At 34.9% G+C, this 20,545-nt stretch overlaps 4 protein-coding genes across 4 annotated transcripts; 2 read left to right on the top strand and 2 right to left on the bottom strand.

The window, feature by feature from the left end:
* Nucleotides 1–279, bottom strand: MONOS_3369 (uncharacterized protein; the record flags this gene model as incomplete). The annotated part of the gene is made up of 1 exon (XM_067873365.1): nucleotides 1–279. One exon carries the CDS (start codon nucleotides 277–279, stop codon nucleotides 1–3), a length of 279 nt encoding a protein of 92 aa, XP_067726608.1.
* Nucleotides 280–7,035: 6,756 nt separating this feature from the next.
* Nucleotides 7,036–7,986, bottom strand: MONOS_14899 (uncharacterized protein; the record flags this gene model as incomplete). Its single annotated transcript, XM_067867737.1, has 2 exons — nucleotides 7,036–7,783; nucleotides 7,898–7,986. 2 exons carry the CDS (start codon nucleotides 7,984–7,986, stop codon nucleotides 7,036–7,038), a joined length of 837 nt encoding a protein of 278 aa, XP_067726607.1.
* Nucleotides 7,987–8,151: 165 nt separating this feature from the next.
* On the top strand, nucleotides 8,152–9,331 carry MONOS_14900 (uncharacterized protein). Its single transcript, XM_067867740.1, has one exon. The coding sequence runs from the start codon at nucleotides 8,183–8,185 to the stop codon at nucleotides 8,948–8,950; it is 768 nt and encodes a 255-aa protein (XP_067726606.1). The 5' UTR covers nucleotides 8,152–8,182; the 3' UTR covers nucleotides 8,951–9,331.
* A 730-nt stretch (nucleotides 9,332–10,061) lies between these two features.
* MONOS_14901 (uncharacterized protein) lies at nucleotides 10,062–20,457 on the top strand (the record flags this gene model as incomplete). The annotated part of the gene is made up of 8 exons (XM_067867741.1): nucleotides 10,062–10,176; nucleotides 10,323–10,628; nucleotides 10,967–11,095; nucleotides 11,252–11,380; nucleotides 11,719–11,850; nucleotides 12,061–12,537; nucleotides 12,681–18,908; nucleotides 19,202–20,457. The coding sequence occupies 8 exons, from the start codon at nucleotides 10,062–10,064 to the stop codon at nucleotides 20,284–20,286; spliced, it is 8,601 nt and encodes a 2,866-aa protein (XP_067726605.1). The 3' UTR covers nucleotides 20,287–20,457.
* Nucleotides 20,458–20,545: the final 88 nt, after the last annotated feature.

Below are 20,545 nucleotides of genomic sequence, written 5' to 3'. Positions count from 1 at the left end.
TCAATTATCCCTTTCCTGTCGTACAACAGCCCCAATTGCAACAAACTCGTCCATCGTCTCTTTCTGTCCTTCTGACTTCAAATGAAACAACGCACAATCCGATACCAAACACTTATTCCTACCTCCTTCCCTTTTCTTCCCTCTCCTCCCTAATAGCCTCACCCCAATAAATGTGATGATCATCGTCCAGTCAGTCTGTATCATCTCATCCACAAACGGCTTCCCCACAAACCGCTCCCGCTCTGCACACAGCTCCACCAGCGCCAGCGTTAATGTCATAGTTTCCTGTTAATCTCACCTACCCTGAAATGCTCTCCCAGCAATAGTCATCACATATTTTGGAAAATTCAATACCATCATCAACGAATTTTCATCTTCAATAAAAAAGAATTTTTATCTTTTTCCGTTTTTCTTTTTCTTTCTTTCACAAAATAGAAAGTTTTTTGCTAAAGAATTATTTCACATGATTTTGAGTCTATAAAAACTATGTGACATTTTTTGAATGAAAAATTTTGATAACTTTCATTAAATCACGGAACCATCTCACGACATATTTTCTTTCTATCAAATGATACTATCCTTTAAAAATTTTGGAATTTGTAAAAAAAAATATAAACGGATCAAGGCAGATGAAATATTTAAAAATCATTCAAACAACTCATTCTTGTTATTAATCGTTATTCAAAGCTTTGTTAGTGAATGCAAAAGAACGAAATCAAGAATATTTCTGTCTTTTGAAAAAATATAGAGAAATAAAAACAAACATCAAAAACTCATTCCTTGAAAACAAAATATCTATGTTCTCTCATGATTGAAAATTGGTTAGACTGGTCATTAATCAAGAAAAAGTCATCAGTCACAGTCTTTTTAAAAACTCGACTGATCTTTGTCAAACGACTGATCTTTGTCAACGACTGATCTCGACAAAGATCTGTCGAGTGCCCATAAAAAATGTGTTCTAAAATTTTATTTTGGAAAAAATTTTTTTGGAAGTTAAAAAAAAAAATAATCAAAGTGAGAAATATTAATATATAAATCATTATAAAACACATTTAATTTTAATTTTGTTCTTTTCTTAAAAAAGATAAAGAAAAAAAGAAAAATAGAAAAAAATATAATAAGATTTATAAAAAATAAAACTGCAATCATGTCGGTCGACTTGTCGAACCGTTCAAAATTTGTCGGTCTGTCGCAGAGGCCTATTGTTAGCAATGACTGGAAGAAGATCACAATACACCACAACCGAAGTCCATATTATTTGAATTCTTCATGCTTGAATGTGTTGTTTTATAACAACTTCTGTATTCACCAACTCCGGGTTTTAAAGAAAAACAAAAATGAATTTATCTTTGAAAGTTTATTATTGAGGATCAAAATGATAATGATAAAATTAATTTGTCACATTTCAGACTCAAATGCATCTGCTCCATCTTTCGCTCCAAAAAAAACCAGATTTTCCTTTTGTTTCTTCATCATTTTCATTTAAAACCGATACGTCACTTTTTTCAAATTGGTAATTTTCATCTTTATCAGTTTCATACATTTCCTTTGCAACAAATAAGTACTTATACACTGGCAATTTTTGAATGAAATTAACAAAATCAAGTGTTTTTGATCTTTTTCAAACATTGTGTGTCAGAAAGTCATCAACATATTTTTCTTTTATCTGATTTCAAGGAAGAGATTTACGAAAACTTGACCAAGTGCTTTCAATCAAATATGTGAAAATGCCACATTTTGGATCCACAAAACTGTATTTGAGGAAAACAGTGTGATGATCATAACCTAAAGATGATAAAGAGCTGTATGCTTTCCATTCATCCGAGAAAATAGTTGATCCTGGAATTGTGTGACCTTCGATAATTGGTTTTGATGTTTCTTTTCTTCAATTTTTTCACTCAAGCAATCAAACATTTCTTTTTCTTTCCATTATGCTTTTTTTCTAACATACCAAATAACCAAGTCTGTTTCTTTCTTCTTCCTTTTCAAAACTTCCTTTTGCATGGAATTGCAACATCTGTTTCGATTCTTTTTCCTAATCGGCCAAGCTTTTCAAAAGATGTTGAACAGTTATCAACCATGTATGCTCTTCCAATGGAATAAAAACATAGAACAGTTTGTGTTGAAATATCAGTCAGCAAGCTTCACAGATATATTTCTATGTTGATCAAAAATCACAAAAATAGCACAATAATTTTCTAAAAAGAGATTTTCAAAAAAATTTTCAAAGGAATTATTTTCAACAATGAGCAGTATTTTCCTCATCTGAAACACCTGAAATTTCAGCAACTTTCTTTGCTTTCAATTGAAAAAATTTATCTACACTTTGGGCAATTTCTGTCCACCGCAAAGTGTGTTAACCTCATTATCCAATTCCATGTTGCTTTGTAATCTTGGAATTTTTTATTTTTTCTTTTTCTTAAATTTTATTTTATTTATTTGAGAGAAAATACGGGCTATCAAGCTTTTTTTGCACAAGACATTGAAAAATAGTTTCCCTAATATCATTAAAAAACTCAATCAGGTTTCAAAATAAATTAGATTTTCTTGCCTGCAAACAGGTATCGTTGAAATCAAAACAAAAGATTTTCCAATGTTTGACGAATAAAATAAAATTAACCCATTTAAATTGTGTTTATTTAATTCAAAAAAGTGAATGAAAAGTGTATAATTTTTCAATGAAAATGCCTGAAACATAGTATTTTACCCCATTTATTAAGTTATTTTTTTTGCTTAATATTGTATTTGCGATTTGACAGGTGAGACATCAACGAAATCAAAATAGATCCATCCAAATTTAAAAATATGGGTAATTCTTTTTGAAAAGTTGCAAATGTTAAATTTTCTTTGAAATCAAATGTTTCATATTTTAATCGAATTTCTGTTTCCACTCACAAATCTTCTTCAGAATGTTTGAAATCGCATTATCCAAAAACAGATTCCATTTAAGTGAATATTTGTGTATACAAACTAATACTTGAACAAAATATGAAACATTTGATTTCAATGAAAATTTAACATTTGCGTCTTTGCAAAAAGAATTACCCATATATTTTCACAAAGTTAAATAAAAAAATTTCCTCATAAACATAAATGTTAGAAATGAATGATGAGCAGTAATTAATAAGATAATTCAGGTTTTTTATTGTGGTGCATTGTTATCCTTAATCAAAAGAAACTATATTACGTAAATTATTTGTTTTTATTCGATATGAAAAATAATTATAAAAAAAATTCAAAAACCAAAGAAATACATATGGGACGAAATTTTTTGTTTTATGAAAAAATCCAAAGATTTGTTCCTTTTTTTAACCTTCAATCTTATCATTATTAGTCTTGCATTCTAATCAATAAAAATATCGAAAAAAAAAAATTATTGAGAAAAATTAAGAAAATATTGAACGGAATAAAATTCAGAAATCAAAAAACTTCGAACCATATGAAAACTTTACAAATAATCACCTTAGAAAAAAAAAAAAAAAAAAAAAAAAAAAAAAAAAAAAAAACGAAGCAAATAATAATGAATTGTACAGTTTCAAATTTCGCTTGAATGAAAAGAAAAATAAGGATCTGTCTTAACGTTTTACAAAATAATAAATATAATTACAACAATAATTTTAAAAAATAAAAAATTACAAATAAAAAATGTAATATTGTTTGGAAACCATGAAACAAAAATAACATTCAATAACAAGGTTTTAACAAAAACACATCACATTACAGAAAAATAAAATTTTTTCTTTTTTGGGCTAAACATATATATAGTAATCATAAATATTTTTTGAAAAATAAAAATCATAAACATCAAAGAAGTTACTCAGCACTATGAGAAAAGAAACGATGAAGTCTTCATAACCTTTTTCTTCTAATTGTTCAACAATATCCATTTTTATTTTCATTTGTTTTGCTTTCTCGTCTTTCATTTCTGTTTCTCTTAAAAAATTTGAACAAATCCGATTTAAAAAATACAGAAAAATTGCAGAGTTTGTATCTATCAATGTCGGCTGATTGAGCTCATCTTGAAAAAATACCACAGCTCCTCCTTTTGACAATCCAACAATGCTATCCACATTTTCAATTTCAACAATTGCCATTAATACACTCACGAACAAATTATTATCTGTTCTGTTGCAATCTTTAGATATTTTGCACATGCGCACAAAGCATGAAACAAGATCAATGCAACTTTCTCCATCAAATCTGAAGTTTTTGAAAAACTTCTCAACAACATCACACCATCGTCTAATGATCAGTTGCTCTTTTGCATCTTTTAATTCGTTTTCATCATTCGTCCAATCCACTCTCTTAGATAACTCTTCCAACTCTGCTGCTGCTTCTCTTAAGAAATCTAAGTCATATGCTTCAATGAAATCAAATTTCTTTTCAGCAATCAACCTATTAACCAAAAACTTCCATATTGAAAGATAAGCAAGTGGAGTGAGATTGCGATTCAGTTGATGATATTCGATCATTTTAACAACTTCATTCAATTGCATATGATCATTAATTTTCTGTTATGATTTAAAATACAAAGAAAAGTAAATTTCAATTCTATTGAACAATACGCATACGGAAGGGTAGTCAATCTTTCCCAAAGTTAGCAAAGCCAGTTCCACCTCTTTTTGCACTTCTTCATTTTCGTCTTTTTTTGTCGCAAATTTCAGAAAGTGATGAAAAATCATTATAAATAGCTTTCCAGGTCTTTTGTAGCAAAAACTATGCAATAAAAAATAGCATTCACAAAGATCAATCAATAGCATTTCATTTTTATTCACCGTTTTCTTCTCTTCGTCTGTAATTTCTTTCTCCAATATTTCACACAAAGAAGAGCAATCAAAAGATTCATTTCGAACTTCGTTGGATGCATTTCGAAGACCAATCTGTTTCATTATTAAAACAGCATTTTTCACAGATAATTTTCCTTCATCTATCATTTTTCCTAATTTGTTGTACATATTGCTAAAGCACGAAGAGATTGTTTCATTGTCCATTTCATCAATCAAAATAAACATTTCATTAATTATTCGTTTTTGCTCAGCGGGTTGAGAATATTTCAGCTGAGAGCACAACCCTACGTTTAACAACGTGGCAAATACAATTATTTTTGAAAAAAAAAACAATAAATATACACACTTGAAAATTTTGTGGTAAATGCAATCTTTTGAACATTATATTTCACATTTGAATCAAGGAAATAAAAAGAAAAACATTTCAAATTCGTGCGCATTATTATATCATAAATAGAAAATTGCAATCTTCAAAGCTAACCATTCTTGACCTTTTGGAAATCTGTTTCATTTCACAGATTGAAAGTTGCCGAAAAAATAATGGTTAAGATCTTATCAATAACATAACATTCATGTTTTCAAACATGAAAAGATGTTTGCTAAAAAATTTAGAAGAACCAGTGGCGTTCAAGTATTCAAAACGCTTCATGAATAAAACTATTTTTTTTCTGTGGATCTTGTGCTTGTTTGTTTTTGGTATAATTTGATATGAATTCCGTTGTTGTTTGACAAACATTTTGTACAAGAAGAATCTAAGTTTCGCATACTTAAATGGAAAGGTGGATGATTTTGTTTCCGTACGTTCTCCGAGGATTTTCAAAAAAATCCTTTTTCAGAAATACACATATTTAAACACACGATAGCAAATGTTTTGAAACAAAAATAAAAATGATGCAAATGCAAAGGCTAGAAAATAAACCATACAAAATGCATAGAATGATCGAATGACAGCGAATTGAAAAACTGAGATAGGAAGATGAAATGATGAAATGATACCAAAGCTTAGAACCAAAATGAAAATCTTAAGTGACAGCGGGAAAAAAAAAATTAAGTTTGGCTTTTTTTTCCCAATTTATGAAAATCATTTCAAATTAATAAAAAAATGCAATTGAATAATTCGAACAGAAAGAGCAGTGAAACCAAAACAAACAAACAAACAAACATAAAAGGAATAATGGAAAATTAAGTAAAAAAGAATCAGACTTATAAAAACCTACTGTGAAAATGTGAAGGTTATATTGTTATGAAACGAAGCTGCTACAAAAGAAATCATTCGTTTTTTTTTAAAAAATCCCTCTATAAAAAAGACTGATTGATAAAAATCTTAAAAATAAAATTAAAAAAAAATAATGGCAGCAAAAAATTTTAACATTAACAACTAGAATAACAACAAAATAAACTGACAGTTCAATTCAGTTAATTAAACACTTTCTAAAGTTAAAAAAGAAAAGAAAAGAAAATTAAAAAGAAAATTATAAAGGAAATAAATAAAATCAAACTATATCAAAGAAACAACCTTCTTCGATTTTCACAATATATGGACTGCTTTTTCTTTCTTTTTTTTTCTCTGTTTGACCTCAAGTGCAATCAATAACAATGTTTTCAGAAGTTCTTATAAGGATTAAATAAACGTTACAAAAATTATGCGCTTTGGTGATCAAATGCGGTCAAGCATTAACAGAAACAGACAAACAGACAAACAAATTAATTAATAAACTAAAGTTTGTGACATTAGAATAACAAATAAGAATAACAATCAAAGAATAATGGCAAGCACATGAATTTTTATAAAAACACAAAAAATTAATTGAAAAAAATGAAAAAAAAATGAAAAAAGTTGTGTTTGCGAAAAGAAAAGTGTAAGTTTCACTGCAAGTTAAAAACTTGTGTTAATGCTATAACAGCTAAAGCAGCTAGAAAAGCACAACGACAAGAAAAATAAAAAGAAAAAAAAAATAAATTAATAAAAACTCAAATAAAAACATAAAATCAGCATTCCTTATAACAAATTATATAAAAAGAATAAGAAGAATAATAATGAAATGATTTAAGGAACTTTCTACATCTATAAATAAAACAACATCAGAATAATTTCAATTAAAACAGAAAATTCAACATCGGAGTCATAATTTGTATCTGTAAGGTTTGGTTCTATAAGAACAAATTTCTCTTCCTGGACTAACATAAACACACACACACACATATTTCCCCCATAACATGGCAATATTCATCATCTTTTGTCGTTTATTTAATTTTCTTTTTCATTCCCGCTGGATGGTGTCGCTTTCTCAGTTGAATCTTCGGTATTTATTTGTCTATCTTCACTAGAAGAACTTTTTTCATCCTCGGAAACGCTCTCTTCATCGCTGCTGTCTTTAAGAAATTTATCTGCCAGATCTGTGTAATCTTTCGCAGATATATAGCAATGAAACCCAATTTTCTCTAAAAATATCACCTCCGATTGATCAAGAATATCGATTGGAACTCCGAAAAGCCGAGCCCACCATGCATTTCTATAAGGAGAATCACGAGCATTTTTCACTGCAAGCATAAGAGCGCACAAGAAAACAGTTCCCAGGTTTGCTTCAGAGACTAACGGAGTTTTCTCTTCCTGCATCTCTCTAATTTCTTGATCTATCAAACGAGATAGCAGAACATATGAGTAAATGACTTCTCCATTCGTAATCGATGAATATTGACGAATAAACTTATAAAATTGCTGAACTTTCCTATTCATTTCCTTTCCAACTTCAGTAAATTCAGGGTCTTGCCCTTTGTTATTCATAACAGCAGATGGAATCGGAATTGATATTAAAAGTGTAATTGCTGCGGAAACAGATTCAATACATGAATCATCGGCCAACAAAATTGATGGTCCGTTAAACATTGGATATTCTTTTTCAACTTTTGCTATTTCTTTCGGAATTGCATTTTGATCATTATCAGAAATAGTTTGTTGTTTCACAGGAGATTTCACTGATTTTATTTCAGTTTTTCTGTAATTATTTTCATCATTATAAGTAAATGATATCGCAAAACATAAAGTTTAAAGATATTTAATGAATAAATAAACGTAACATATCAATAAATGAAAAGTAATAACTACAAACTGTTTCGTTATCCACTTAAGTGGAACGAGTAGCATTGACGATAAGTATCGTGTGCATGAAATGAGTGATGTGAAAGATGAAGTGAGCATATTTGTACAAAACTATTTATTATTTAAGATCTGTATTGTTGTTATAGTGGGACCGGAACAATCAACTTTTAATGATAACAGAGTATTTTTGCTAATTTTTCTTCGAATTAATCAAGCAACAATTTTTATCAGAAATGTTTCCAAAAAATTTATATTATATGGGATATTTCCTTATTTGATATTTGAATTGTTTTCAATGACAAAATTGTACCAGAAATTTAAGGAATTTTCATGGAGAATAGCACAAAATGAAGTGCTGTGCATGGCATTTTATGTTGGTGCGTTGATGTATGATATGTACTACATTGATCTTCAAAATCCTGCAAAGAATTCTCTAAGCTCATTGGGAAGGAAGAAATACTACTTGTTTGTTATATATTGGACACTTACAGGAGTCTCTTTGTATCTTAATGTGCAAAGATTGTTCGTTCGACTCGGCTACACTTCTGATGTTGGTCACAAAATGCTGTACACTTCTCTTCTTATGATTTTCCCAATGGTAATCATCATATCGCCTAAACGCATATGGCATATCATACACATTGTTTTAGCTGTTGGGCTAGCTGTTATTATGTACGTGTCACTTTATCTTGCAGTTTTAACTGCCAGAAGATATAGGCATTTTCGTTATCTTCAAATTGGCCTTACGATTGCCACTGCGATTGATGTTTATCATCTTCTTGTATACAGACAAATGGCACTGTACGCATTTATTGCTATATTGATGGCATTTCTTGTTTGCTGCTTTACAAATTACACAACAAAATACACTATACCACTCGAGTTTATTGATGATTCAAAGAAATCCAAAAAAGAAAAGTTATATACACCTGCAAACTTCCGAAAGGTGAATGAACCGTTAAATGAAAGCAATGATTTAAAGAGTCATTTGGAAGATGCAGTTGGCGGAGTCTTTATAATGATTGTGTACGGCTCGTTGATGTTATTCAAATACATGGAATAGATCCACTCTTGAATTATCAGGTTACAAAGATAATTATCTTCATTTTAAAGATGTAATTTAGGATGTTTGATGTTATCTTTATCTAAATTTTTTGTTAAAATAAAAAACGTTAACAAAAATGTTTTTCTAAAAAGAGAACAATTATAAAGCATCACCGATTATTTTTGGTGCGATTTTTATTTCAAATTAACGTTTATATTTTGATTTTTTGCATGTTATAAGTTTTATGATGCGAATAGTTAAGTTTTTGTATTCTTTATTCAAAAGAATTTAGTTTTATATATTTTATCATGGTACGATCACTTCTTTCAAAATCTGCATATTTTTTCCATTAGATGAATGGTTCGTTCTCAATTTAATCAATAAATATTTTAAACACTATTTTGTATTTTTTCTTTGATTTTGTAAATGTCAAGTGTCGCCTTCTACTGGGGAATTGTCTTTTCTTTCAACTGCGTCATCCTTTTACATTGGGATGAATGAATCGTCTTTGGATGCAATTGCCGCAGGAGAAAATATAACTATAGATACACCAAAGGTGATTGTTGCATATTTGAAGCGTTTTCTAGTTCTTAATCCAACAATAACAAAAACATCTTGCCTCTTGTTGTTTAAATTCTCTTATACAAGTTTTATTTAGATTTTTAAAAATTGAATTATTTAATAATTTATATATGTAAAAATTATAGAACAAAATAGAGAACAGATTGCAAGTGTTGGAGGCATTCAAACATTGATCAAAACTGTCCGAAAATATCAAAAAACAAATCTTGATATTGTTTATCATGCTTTCAGAGCCATTGCATCCCTCCTGGTAGATCGTTTGAAGCACTTTTTAAATCTTTTGAGAAATTAATTTAATTTAATCTGAAATTTTATAAACTCATTTATGATCGAAAGCATCAAGTAGGGACATATTTTCTTCGAAGGGAGGAGTTGACCTATTAAAGGATTCATTAACGATATATATTGACCAAAATCTTTCAATTGTTCAGTTGTTATTTTATTGCATAAGACTTTTATCGAAACATGGTTTGCAATTTTCGATGATTTCAAAATCGAAAATGAATTTTGACAATTCATAATTCAATTAGAACAAATACTAAAAAAAATGGTAAGCAAAGGAATTGTTGAATCGATGCTTGTTGCTTTTGACTTTTGCTTTGGTAAAAATCAAGCAGTGATGAGATCTCTTTTAGCCGATCTTCAGATTTTTTCAAAAGACAGTGTGAAAATATCATTAATTTGCAAATATTTGTATTTATCTTTTCAACCATGTTTATTGGTTTATATTTCTTTTGTTTTAATAAAATTGTTTTTTTAACGGCTTAAACAATTCTTTAATGGCAAACATTTCAAATAACTGATGTAGAAACAACTGTCAGCACGATGATTGAGCATGGTGGAATAAAAGCAGCAGTTGACACGCTTATATATTACTCATCTCCTTTGGTTGCTGATGAAATTATACCCGAATCTTCGAAATCATCAGATTCTGAATCTTCATTTCCATCGTCATCAGAAAAGAACGAAGAAAATGGAACGAGCAGTGAAACTACGGCAGTTCAGTCAAAAATAGACAGAATCCGACGCTCAGAAAACTATCACCGACTTGCTGCTGCTGATTTGAGAATTATGAAGTCTGCTCTTTCGTGCATAAGAAACTGGATGGAGGATGGTGTGTTTCTAAACAGAGCATTGCGCAAAAACGCTTAAGCTCATTCATTTCTTTAGAGAGGGAAAAATTATAGAAAAGGATCTTTTTAAAATTAAACTAACTGTTTTTGTGTTGAAAGGGAAAGAGAAAGAGAAAGAAAGTGCAATTAGAATATTCAAGATTTTCATAATATCAAATGCGATAAAGATAGGAAGGTTCTTTTAAATGAAAAGATTTTTATTTTCTCTCACCATTTTTCTGTGTTTTTATGTTTTCTTCTCTTTCTTCCTTCCTATTCGCCATTTGAAACCAAATCAATTTCTATTTCATTTCGCCATTGTCCATTTTCATTCTATCAGAGTCACTGCACCACAAGTTGATTAGTGCGGGCGTCATTGACGGGCTGAATGCTGCTCTTACTGCTTCAAATGCTCTTTTGTCAGAGCCTCTCACTTATTCTATTCTGTCTCTCATAGCACCATTTGCAGGCATGCTTCAATTATTGTTATAATTAAATCCTTCTTCTTATTGTTTTCTTTGTATATTGTTAACATGTTAACTTTTCTTTATAACGGTCCTTTTATTATTTCTTTGCATATCATTTATGTTTTTGCGTGCATGCATATTTTCTTTTTATCATTCAGTTTATTCTCCAACTGAGGTCAAGAAAAGCGACATTGTGTTGAATTGCGTTGATTGCTTGGATCTCTACCCGCATTCGGCTCCAATCACACACCTTTCGCTGTCTGTGCTTACAATACTCTCGCAAGATGGTTTGTGAATCATTTTTATTTTAAACCTTTAAAACTTCATTTGTGGATTTGTATATCATTTTTCTGGTTATTTTAATTTTTTTTAAAAAACAATTGAAAAATTTTTATCAATTTTCGTGTTTTAATTTTGATTGGTAATTTATATTGAATTTTATAATTTTTTAATTTTCCAATTGAAATCTTCTTTTTTTTATTATTGCTTTCAAACAACTTAAATATTTCGATGTTCTTTATTTCCAAAAATTTATTTTTCTTTTATTCTTATTTGAATAAATATTCCTTTTCTTTCTTTCTTTCTTTCTTTCTTTTTTAATAAACATTTGTTCTCCTTCATACAGAAACAGTGCTCAACCAAGTTTTGAATGCTTCCACAATCAAAGCAGTTGTCAATGCTTTGAATCAGCATGCCCTTTCGTCTCCTTCTCTTTCCAGAATCGCAACTGGACTTGTCGCTTTCATTGCGAAAAACCGTTTGCATCTTTTATTTTCACTTTATTTTATACCAGAGTTTTCTATTCTGTTTTCTTTTTTATAATTAATCTCCTTTCTTCAAACCAATTGCATTTAAATGGATATAAATAAACCTTCTTGTTGAATTAATCACACATGAATAACATTTCTCTATTCGTGAATTTTCGTTTTACACTTCTTTCAATTCCTCAATGTTCTGACACAATCAGCATCTGCACGGAAAGAAGTGCTAAAATCCAACATTATTGACTTGGTGATATCAACTGTTGAATGCCACGTGTGTGGGAGAAACATACAGAGAAAGAGAATATTGAATAGCACTTTGAATAAAAGTGAAATGAAATCAAAAGAACAGTCTGAAGATGAAATGAGGCCTGATGTATTCGGAAGTGAAGGCTGTGAAGAAGGGAAACGTGGATGCGAAGAAGAGAAAGAAAACGAGAAAGAAAGAAAAGAAGATTCAGAAATGTGCGAAGGCAACGAAGACGGTGATAATTATAATGATGAGCTGCCAGGAGAAGAACAAGAGGATGCAGAATGGGAAAAGGAAGAAGAGATGCAAGAAATTCGGTATTTGAATGAAGGAGAAAGTGAAGAACGGGAAAGAAACACAGAAGAAATGAAGAAAGGCGGGCTGGAGCTGGTGCTGAATGCAACGTCTGCTTTGGCGTTTCTGACAGAAGACGGTTTGCGACTGATTGAATGATTGAATGATTGATTTGGCTTTATTGCTATAATTACTATTCTTTTTCTTCTTTTCATTATGTTTTTCATAATTATCACAATTATTCCGGCAACTTCTATTTATTTTTCGATGGCATTGCTTCAGAAATGTCGTTTGACGAATGCCTCAAAATCGATTTTGTGCCTCGTCTGTATCGAGCAGCTCTCCGATGCATTCGAAGCATTACAACTCAGCAAAGCTCACAGTCTGCTTCTGCTTCTGCTTCTGCTCCTGTTTCTTCCTTTTCTCAGACATCATCACCTGAAAAAGAGGAAGAAGAAAAAGATCACAAAAACGAAAGTGAGGCAATCCAATCAAATGAAAGTGAAGCTCAGATCAAATCCAACACCATCTCACTGATTGTGGAGAATGTGCTTGCCATTTTGATTCATCTTCTGGGTGCTTCACCCAAATTGAACGCAGCTATTGTTTGCCCATTAGCTTCAAACGCTCAAAGCTTCTCTGCTTTGAGCAATGCTGTGCTAACTTCCCCGCTGGAGGCGTTTCCGCTTCTGGCTATTTGGCATTCTTTTCTTCCTGTTGTGCTTTCTGATGACTCGACAAGTGGAGGAGAGCGTGAGAAAAGAAAGCGAATGATGACACCAGCTAAGCAAAAGAAGTTGAGTAAGGAGTGGGGAAAAAATGATTGCAACGAGATAAAGCAAGATTGTGGATTGTGTGGAGATGAAGAAATTTCAGGAAGATGCATTCTTTTCAGTGAGGTTGTATTTGAGCGACTGGGCATTATTGTTGCGGAACTGGCTCGTCTCACATCGTCTGCATCAGATGAAGCAAAAACACCTCAATCACAATCTCAGCAACAATCATCATCTTCTTCTTCCTCTTCCTCTTCATCCACTTCACAACCTCTTTCTTTTTCTCTTTATGACTCTTTGTCTGCTCCGACTGCGAGCAACATGTTTCGTAGGCTTGCTCCTCAATTGATTCCGTATTTGACTGTTTTGCTTTCTCTGACCATTCAATCCACAGAAAACAAACCTCTTTCACAATCTCGCAGTAGTCTCACAGAAAATCAGGATGATCCTTTTAATTCTGACTTCTCTCAAAGAAACGTGGAGGATAAGGACAATCAGAATAGCTTGTCTCAACTTTTGCTGCCTTCTTTTTGTTCTGCATTTTATCAGCATTTGAGCAGCCTTCCTCTTCAAACAAAACTTTTGCTAATCAAGTTCACCTCGACTGCTCTTTGCAACATTCTTCTCCATTCGCCACAGCAGTTAATTTGTGCTCTTCCAGAAAGATCTTATTCTATTGCTTCAAGACATGACGGCCTTATGGGAGAAATTGGAGAGGAAGAAGAAGGCCAAGAAGAAGAAGAAGAGGCAGAAGAGAGAAGGTTAGCCAGCGGAAGAGAAGAGGAGAAAGCAACTGCAAAATTAACAGAAGGGAAATTAGAATGGATTGAATTTGTATCTCAGCGAAATGCAGAGCTGATTGCTGAAGTGAGCTATCTGATTCTGAGAGGAATAGACATCAGGCAGGGAATCGAAGGTGAAGGAAAAGAAGAGAATACAGAATTGAGTGCAGAAAAAGAAGAAAAAGAAGATGACGAAGAAGATAATGACGATGAATGCAATGAAACAAAATCAACTATTACCACTTCTGAACGAAACCATAAATCATCAGCAGCAGATGCAAGTGCTTCATCAACTTCATCTTCATCGTCTTCATCTTCATCAGCTTCTTCTTCTTCTGATCGTGTATATTCATCTCTTCGTTCCATTCGCCAGACGCTGAAGCGGATTGGATGGAGCATTTTGCTGAATGGTTCGCGGCACGTTTCTCTGAGAACACATTTTGTGAACCGCCATCTGCTTCCATTCCTGTTGGAGGAGACAAGAAACACACTGACTTCGATTTGCAAAATAGAAAGGAAAAAGAAAGAGAGAGAAGAGAAGAAGAGAAAAGATGCAGCAAAAGCGGAGAAGGAGTGGAGAAAAAAGGCGTTCGAATCAATACACTCAGGTGGAAAAGCTGATTCTCAATCAAGTTCTTCTTCTTCTTCTTCTGCTTCATCCTCAATTTCGGCAACAACTTCTTCCTCTGCGGAAGAAAGGAAGCTCAAAAGGAAAGAAGCCAAAGCCAAAAAGGCGAAGGCGGAGGCAGAAGCGCTGAAATGGGAGCAGTTGGAAGAGAAAGAGAGAGGGAAGATGAATGACTTGTACATTTTCCTGTCAATTGCTTCAAACATTGCAGCTGATGAATCGCTGGCTCCTTCGCTTGCACTTGCTGTGACATCAAACGAAAGTGCAACCAGCCACAAAAACAGGAAGAAGAGACAAGGAAGTTTGAAAGAAGAAGAAGAAGACAGAGAAGAAGGAGGAAGCAACAAAGTTTCTGATGAAAGTTCTGAAAGCTGCCTTGAAAGTAGCGAGGACGCATTGAGTGCTGTTCAAAATAGTGTGGCTGATGATGACGAAGCTTACACAGAGCAGTCTGAGCAGCAATCAACTTTGACTTCTGTTGGACTTTATTTATCAATTGTGGAGATGTTTACATTCTCTTCGCTTTCTTCAATGGTTTGTTCGTCTTCTTCTCCTTCTTCTTCCACAAATGGCGGACCAACTATCACTCAATCACCATCACAATTTCCATCACCAACGTCACCCACTTCCTCTTCTTCCTCTTCTTCTTTCACTTTCGCCTCCTCTTCTCTCTCAGTCACTGTTATTCCATATCGCATCTTGTCTGTTGCTGTTTCAATCCTCCACTCGCTTTTCGCATATTCAATCCATTCTCGTTTGATCGCTGCACACATCCAGAAATGCAGCGAAGCCCATTTGCTGCAAATGCAAAGCATCGAAGAAGCCGCAAAAGCAGCAGCAGAAGAAACAGAAGCAGCAGAAGAAGAAGCCAAAAAGGGATCCTCACACTCCTTCGCACATTCCACAAGATCACACTGCAATTCTCCTTCTCAAAGACATCCCACATCCAACGGCAAGTTCAGTCCAAAGCTGTTAGACGAAGAAGTTCGCACATCCAATTATCTTCTGAACGACACAGCAAATGGAGACGCCCCACTGACAACACCGCCTTCTTCTCCTCAGCTTTCCTCCTCTTCCTCCTCTCTCTCTTCTGTATTCTTTCCTTATCTCTTCACCACATCTGTTTCATTCGAGCACTTCTCCGACAGCAAAAGGGCTTTCTTCTCTGAGACTCCTCACATCTTTCCTTATGACATCCTGCTTCGATGTGTTGCGTGGCAGAGAAAATACATCGAGTCTTCTGCGTCTTCTTGCTCCATTGTGCACTCTGCCCTTTTCTCGCTGTTCCTCCTCTGCTCCTTCAATTCACTCACATTGTTTGTTTCATACTACTCTCCTCTATTTGCTACTTCTCTCAGTTTATCTTCTTCTTCTTCCCATTCTTCTTCCTCCTCCTCATCATCCTCAATGTCTCCTTCCCCAACTTCCTCTGCAACATCGTCTGCACTTCAGTCCCTGTTTCCTTCTCCAATCGCATCTGGCTTGAATTCGATTGCCTCAACAAGAAGAGGAAGCTTTTCTGATGAGCAATCAAAACCAGGCGAAATGGTATCTTCTTCTTCTTCTTCGTTTCCTTCTTCCTCTTCCTCGTCCAATTCTTCATATACGTCTCTCCTGTTGAGACAATCTTCATCGCAGCTGCTGTCTCACGTGTCGACGTTCTCGCACACTGCTGACGAGGAGGCATCTGCTTTTCTCATCCCGGCAGACGAAGGAGCAGAGCGAAGGATTCTGGCTGACAAGGACATTGTGGAGCTTGTTCTGTCGCTGTTCCTTTCGCTTTATAGAAAAGAAAGAGAGGCTCCGAAGCAAAACAGGAAAAAGGCTGAAAATGTGGGTGATAAGAAGAGCAATCTGCATGGCGAGCATTTGAAATCTGGTTCACCGTTTCAGTCTTCGCCTAATAACGCTTATTCCTCTTCTTCTCTTTCGCAAACAAACAGATTGGCTGCTCCAGGCAATAATGCTTCTATTTACTCCTTTTCTTCATCTTCTCTTCTTCTTCTTCGCATCTTTTTGGCACTTTCTCGTTCAGCCTTATATTTCAGGCAGCAAAGCAAACAGCTTAAAATGCTTATTGATTCAAGCGCTTCTAATTCCGACTTCACAAAATCTGGCGGTTTTGAGTTGGAAGCAGAGGAAGGGAAAGAAGGGAAAAGCGATTTTCTGCTGACGCCCATAAATTACCCCCTTCCTCCTTCTCCTATTCCATCGCGAATCCGAATGGCAGACGAAGAAGATGAAAGAATTGAAGGGAAAATGGGAATGACAAGTGGAAAGGACATGAAATACAGAGAAATGGAAGAAGAGAAGAAAGAGGAAGAGGAGGAGGAAGAAGAAGAAATTGTTTGTTATTCACCGAAGATACTCAAAACGCTCTTGTCCGTCTTGAAAGATGTTTCTCAGCGCTATTTTGTTTTGAGAATCGAATTGAACAGCCAAAAGGAGAAGCAGACAAGAGAAGAAGAACTAGACACTTCTGATTATTTCGAGGCTTCGTCACCAAAACAGAACAACACAGAAACAGCTGAAAATCCCGCTGTGCCTTCACAAACCACGCAACATTTGCATTCATTCTCGCATTTGTCGTTTCTCCTGGACCATCTGTACACTCTTGTTTCAATCGTCTTCGATGCTTCCTCTTCATCTCATTCGGTATGTGGGTGGCTGCATCACATTGGTGCTGTTGATGCTGTGGGCTTTGCATTGGCAGTTGTTGAGAGAACGTGCTTGGCTCATTCTGCTGAGAGCTTTTCTTCTTCTTCTGCTGCTGATGCTTTTTCGACTGAAAATAGCAATTGGAAAGATTTCGGTGAAGAAAGGAGATTTGGAGAAGGACAGAACGAGAAAGTTGAAGAAAAAGAGCAAAGCGTTGAAAATAATAGAATGTATGAAGATATGCATAAGGAATCGATTTCAATTGATGCATCATCATCTGATGAAAAGCAGACAAGCAGTATTCCATCTGTGTCTTCCACGAAAAGGCTCCTCGCTCCGCTGGAAGTTCCACAGACACCAACTGTCTTCTGCTTGCCCGCCACACTCATAACACCCTTGACGACTCCGATGACAACGACGATGAAGCGAGAAGAGGCCAAAGAAGCCAGGATGCAGAGAAGGAAAGAGGAGTTCGAGTTTCTGAAGAAGTTGGAAGAAGAAGAGTTCAGCAATGAGACTGACTGTGCAAGCAGAACATTGTGCAATGATTCGAGCATGTATTCAATGTACTCAAACACATCATCTTATGAAAGCCCTTACACATCTCAATTGAAAAGTGGTTCGGCTCCTGCTGAAGCTGATCACAACACGACAAAGGAAAGAGATCGATTCTGCGACTGGATGATGAGAGATGCCATTTCGTGTCTTTGCAGCGGCATTCTCGCATTGCTGTCTGTTCATCAGAAGTGCCACGCTCATTTCCTCCATCAGCTATCTGCAGCTGGGGAAATGGAGAAGAATGGCGTTTCTAATTGCGCTTCTGCTTCCTTCCGTTCAACGCCTATTGTTGTGAGTCTGATGCAGGCTGTCAACACACACATCCGTGTGTCTTCTCTTTCGTCAGATCAGCTTCTGTCTGCTGCTCTTTCGTCATCCTCCTCTTCCTCATCAGTTTCGAGCACCAAAAGGCAACGATTGTCTCGAACAGAGAAGCGGATGCTTCGCAATGCGCTGAGAGTTCACGTGGATACAGTTCGCTTTTTGCTGTATGCGCTGTGGAATCTGATGGGCGATGGAAATGAAAGCAGCCCAGACAATGAAGAAACCATGATGGAGCAAAAAGGAGAAGAAACTTGCAGAACTCCAAGAAGCTATGCAGTTACGCCAAAGCAATCTCATACAGCTACAAAAAGCAGGATAATTCCTGCCTCACCAAATCGCTCACTCCGCGTTGCATCTCCAAAGTTAGGTCATTCAAATGAGTTGTCGGCAAGCAGAACTTCTCCGGCTTCCACTCAGATGGCTAATTCTCCAAGACAGTCTTATCAAGAAAGGAACAAATTTATTGCATCGACGTCTTCACTTAGCTCGACATATAATCAGAATTCGTTAGTGTCTCCACGTATGACAACTCCAAGGTCAAAACGCCAAAGCGCATCAACCTTCACAGCAACAGCAACTCCCAAAGCAGCAGAATCAAAGACGAATTCGCGTGCTTTCTCAGATACGAATGATGTTAACAAGCAGATTGTGTCTGCTCTGGCTGCGTCTGGAGGAATGGAAGTGCTTCTCGACATTGTTGAAGGCGAAGGAGACACCAGCTTGTTTTTCAGACAGTTCGAAATTCTCAAATCGGCTGTTGCATGCTTGTGCTGCATGGCTTCTCAAGGTATGCTTTGAATGGATTTTAATTTTTCGGGTGAGTTTTTTTCATTTTTGAAATGCGTTGAAATGGGAGAAAGAGAAAGAAAGAGAAAAAAAAATGTAGAAGAAGCTTAAAAATTTAAAGGCTTTGAATGAAATACAATAATTAAACAGAGTTCATTTGCTTATGAAGAATTGTGAAAATTTATTCATCAACCAAAATATTTTTTTCTGAAATAATTTCTTTGAATCTCAATTTTTTTTTTTATTTTTCTTGAAACATTTCTTCTCTTTCGCAATATTTTTGTTTATTCACAGAAGAGTATGCTCCATCGATTATCCGCAGAGGCACACTTATCATTCAACAGGCGCTTCGCCAGCACATGCCGAAGGATTCAGACTCAAAGCTGCAGACTATCATTTGCTGCCTGTTCTGGAATATCGAGATAACAGAGAAAGCTCGCCTGCTGATGGCGAGAGAAGGCGGCATTGAATTCTTATCTGAAATTCTGTCGAAGAATCTAAACGCCTTTTCAGGTGCAAGCGCTTCAGTTGCTGGTGGGCCGTCTGTTAGCGACAAAAGAACAACATTATCTGCTCAAGCTGACCAATCTTTGCAATTCGGCATGCACCAGCAGTCTCCAACGAATTCTTCTGCTTATTCTGGCCTGCCAATGCCGTCTCGTTCTGTTGCCTTGGCATCAACTTCTTCAGCTCGTGTACAAAAATTACGCAACTACTGGATTTGCATTTCGCGTTGCGTGAAAGCGCTTGAAGGGCTTTTATCTTCAGTGAGTGTGTGCGAAAAGGCTGAAAAGAGCTCTGTTTTGCCTTTGTTGTTAAATACTGTCAGAGTTTGCACACAGAAGCATGGCGATTCCAATATCAGAGGAATGAGAAAGAAAGAAAGGGAAGAAAATGAGCTGCAGAATGCATCAGTCTTTCGTGAAGTGAATCGTCATTCCAAAGAAATTGAAGATGAAAGAATCAGAGCTACAGGACGAGTGGAAGGTTCATCAGGGCTTGTGCACAGGTCATTATCTTGTATATTGCTGCTCCTTCGCACTCATACAAATACAGTAGCGTTTGTTCAAGCAGGAGGCGTGCCAACAGTGTGCAAGCTGTTGGAGCAGTACATGTGGAGCAGCACGGTTGTCTGCGATGCAGCAGCAGTGCTCCGAGCTGCTGCAACGGAAGTGAAGAGCTCCCGGCTTGCGCTTGTGAAAGAAAGCGGAGCTGTGGCAGGAATACGAGTAGCAGCGGAGTGGTACAAATCTCGTGGCGATGAGACTAGCAGCAGGAATGCGAGTCAGATGCTGAGCGGACTGCTGGAAATGGTTTCAGTTGGAGAGGATCCAAAATGGAAAGGTGTACATTCAATTGGCAGAATTACAAAGAATTGAAAAGAATTTTACAGAAGAGAAAAAATGCAAAATATCAAAACTTGAGAAAAAGCAATTTGCGAAACGAAAGTAACTGAAAGCTGATTTATTTATTTATTTATGTTTTAATTCATTTTTCTTTTTTCTTTTTCTTTCATTTCAAGAAATCACGAACAGATTCAACGTTTAATGCGAATTCATTTATTTCAAGATAGGATATGCATGCATGAAAAAGAGAAATGAAAGAATGGTTAAATTGGAAAAAAACCAGATTGTCACC

This window comes from Monocercomonoides exilis (assembly GCF_001643675.1).
Source record: "Monocercomonoides exilis strain PA203 chromosome Unknown scaffold25-1336746, whole genome shotgun sequence".
NCBI lineage: Eukaryota > Preaxostyla > Oxymonadida > Polymastigidae > Monocercomonoides > Monocercomonoides exilis.
Note: the sequence above shows the minus strand (reverse complement) of the source record. Positions and strands in the feature narration are given on the sequence as shown.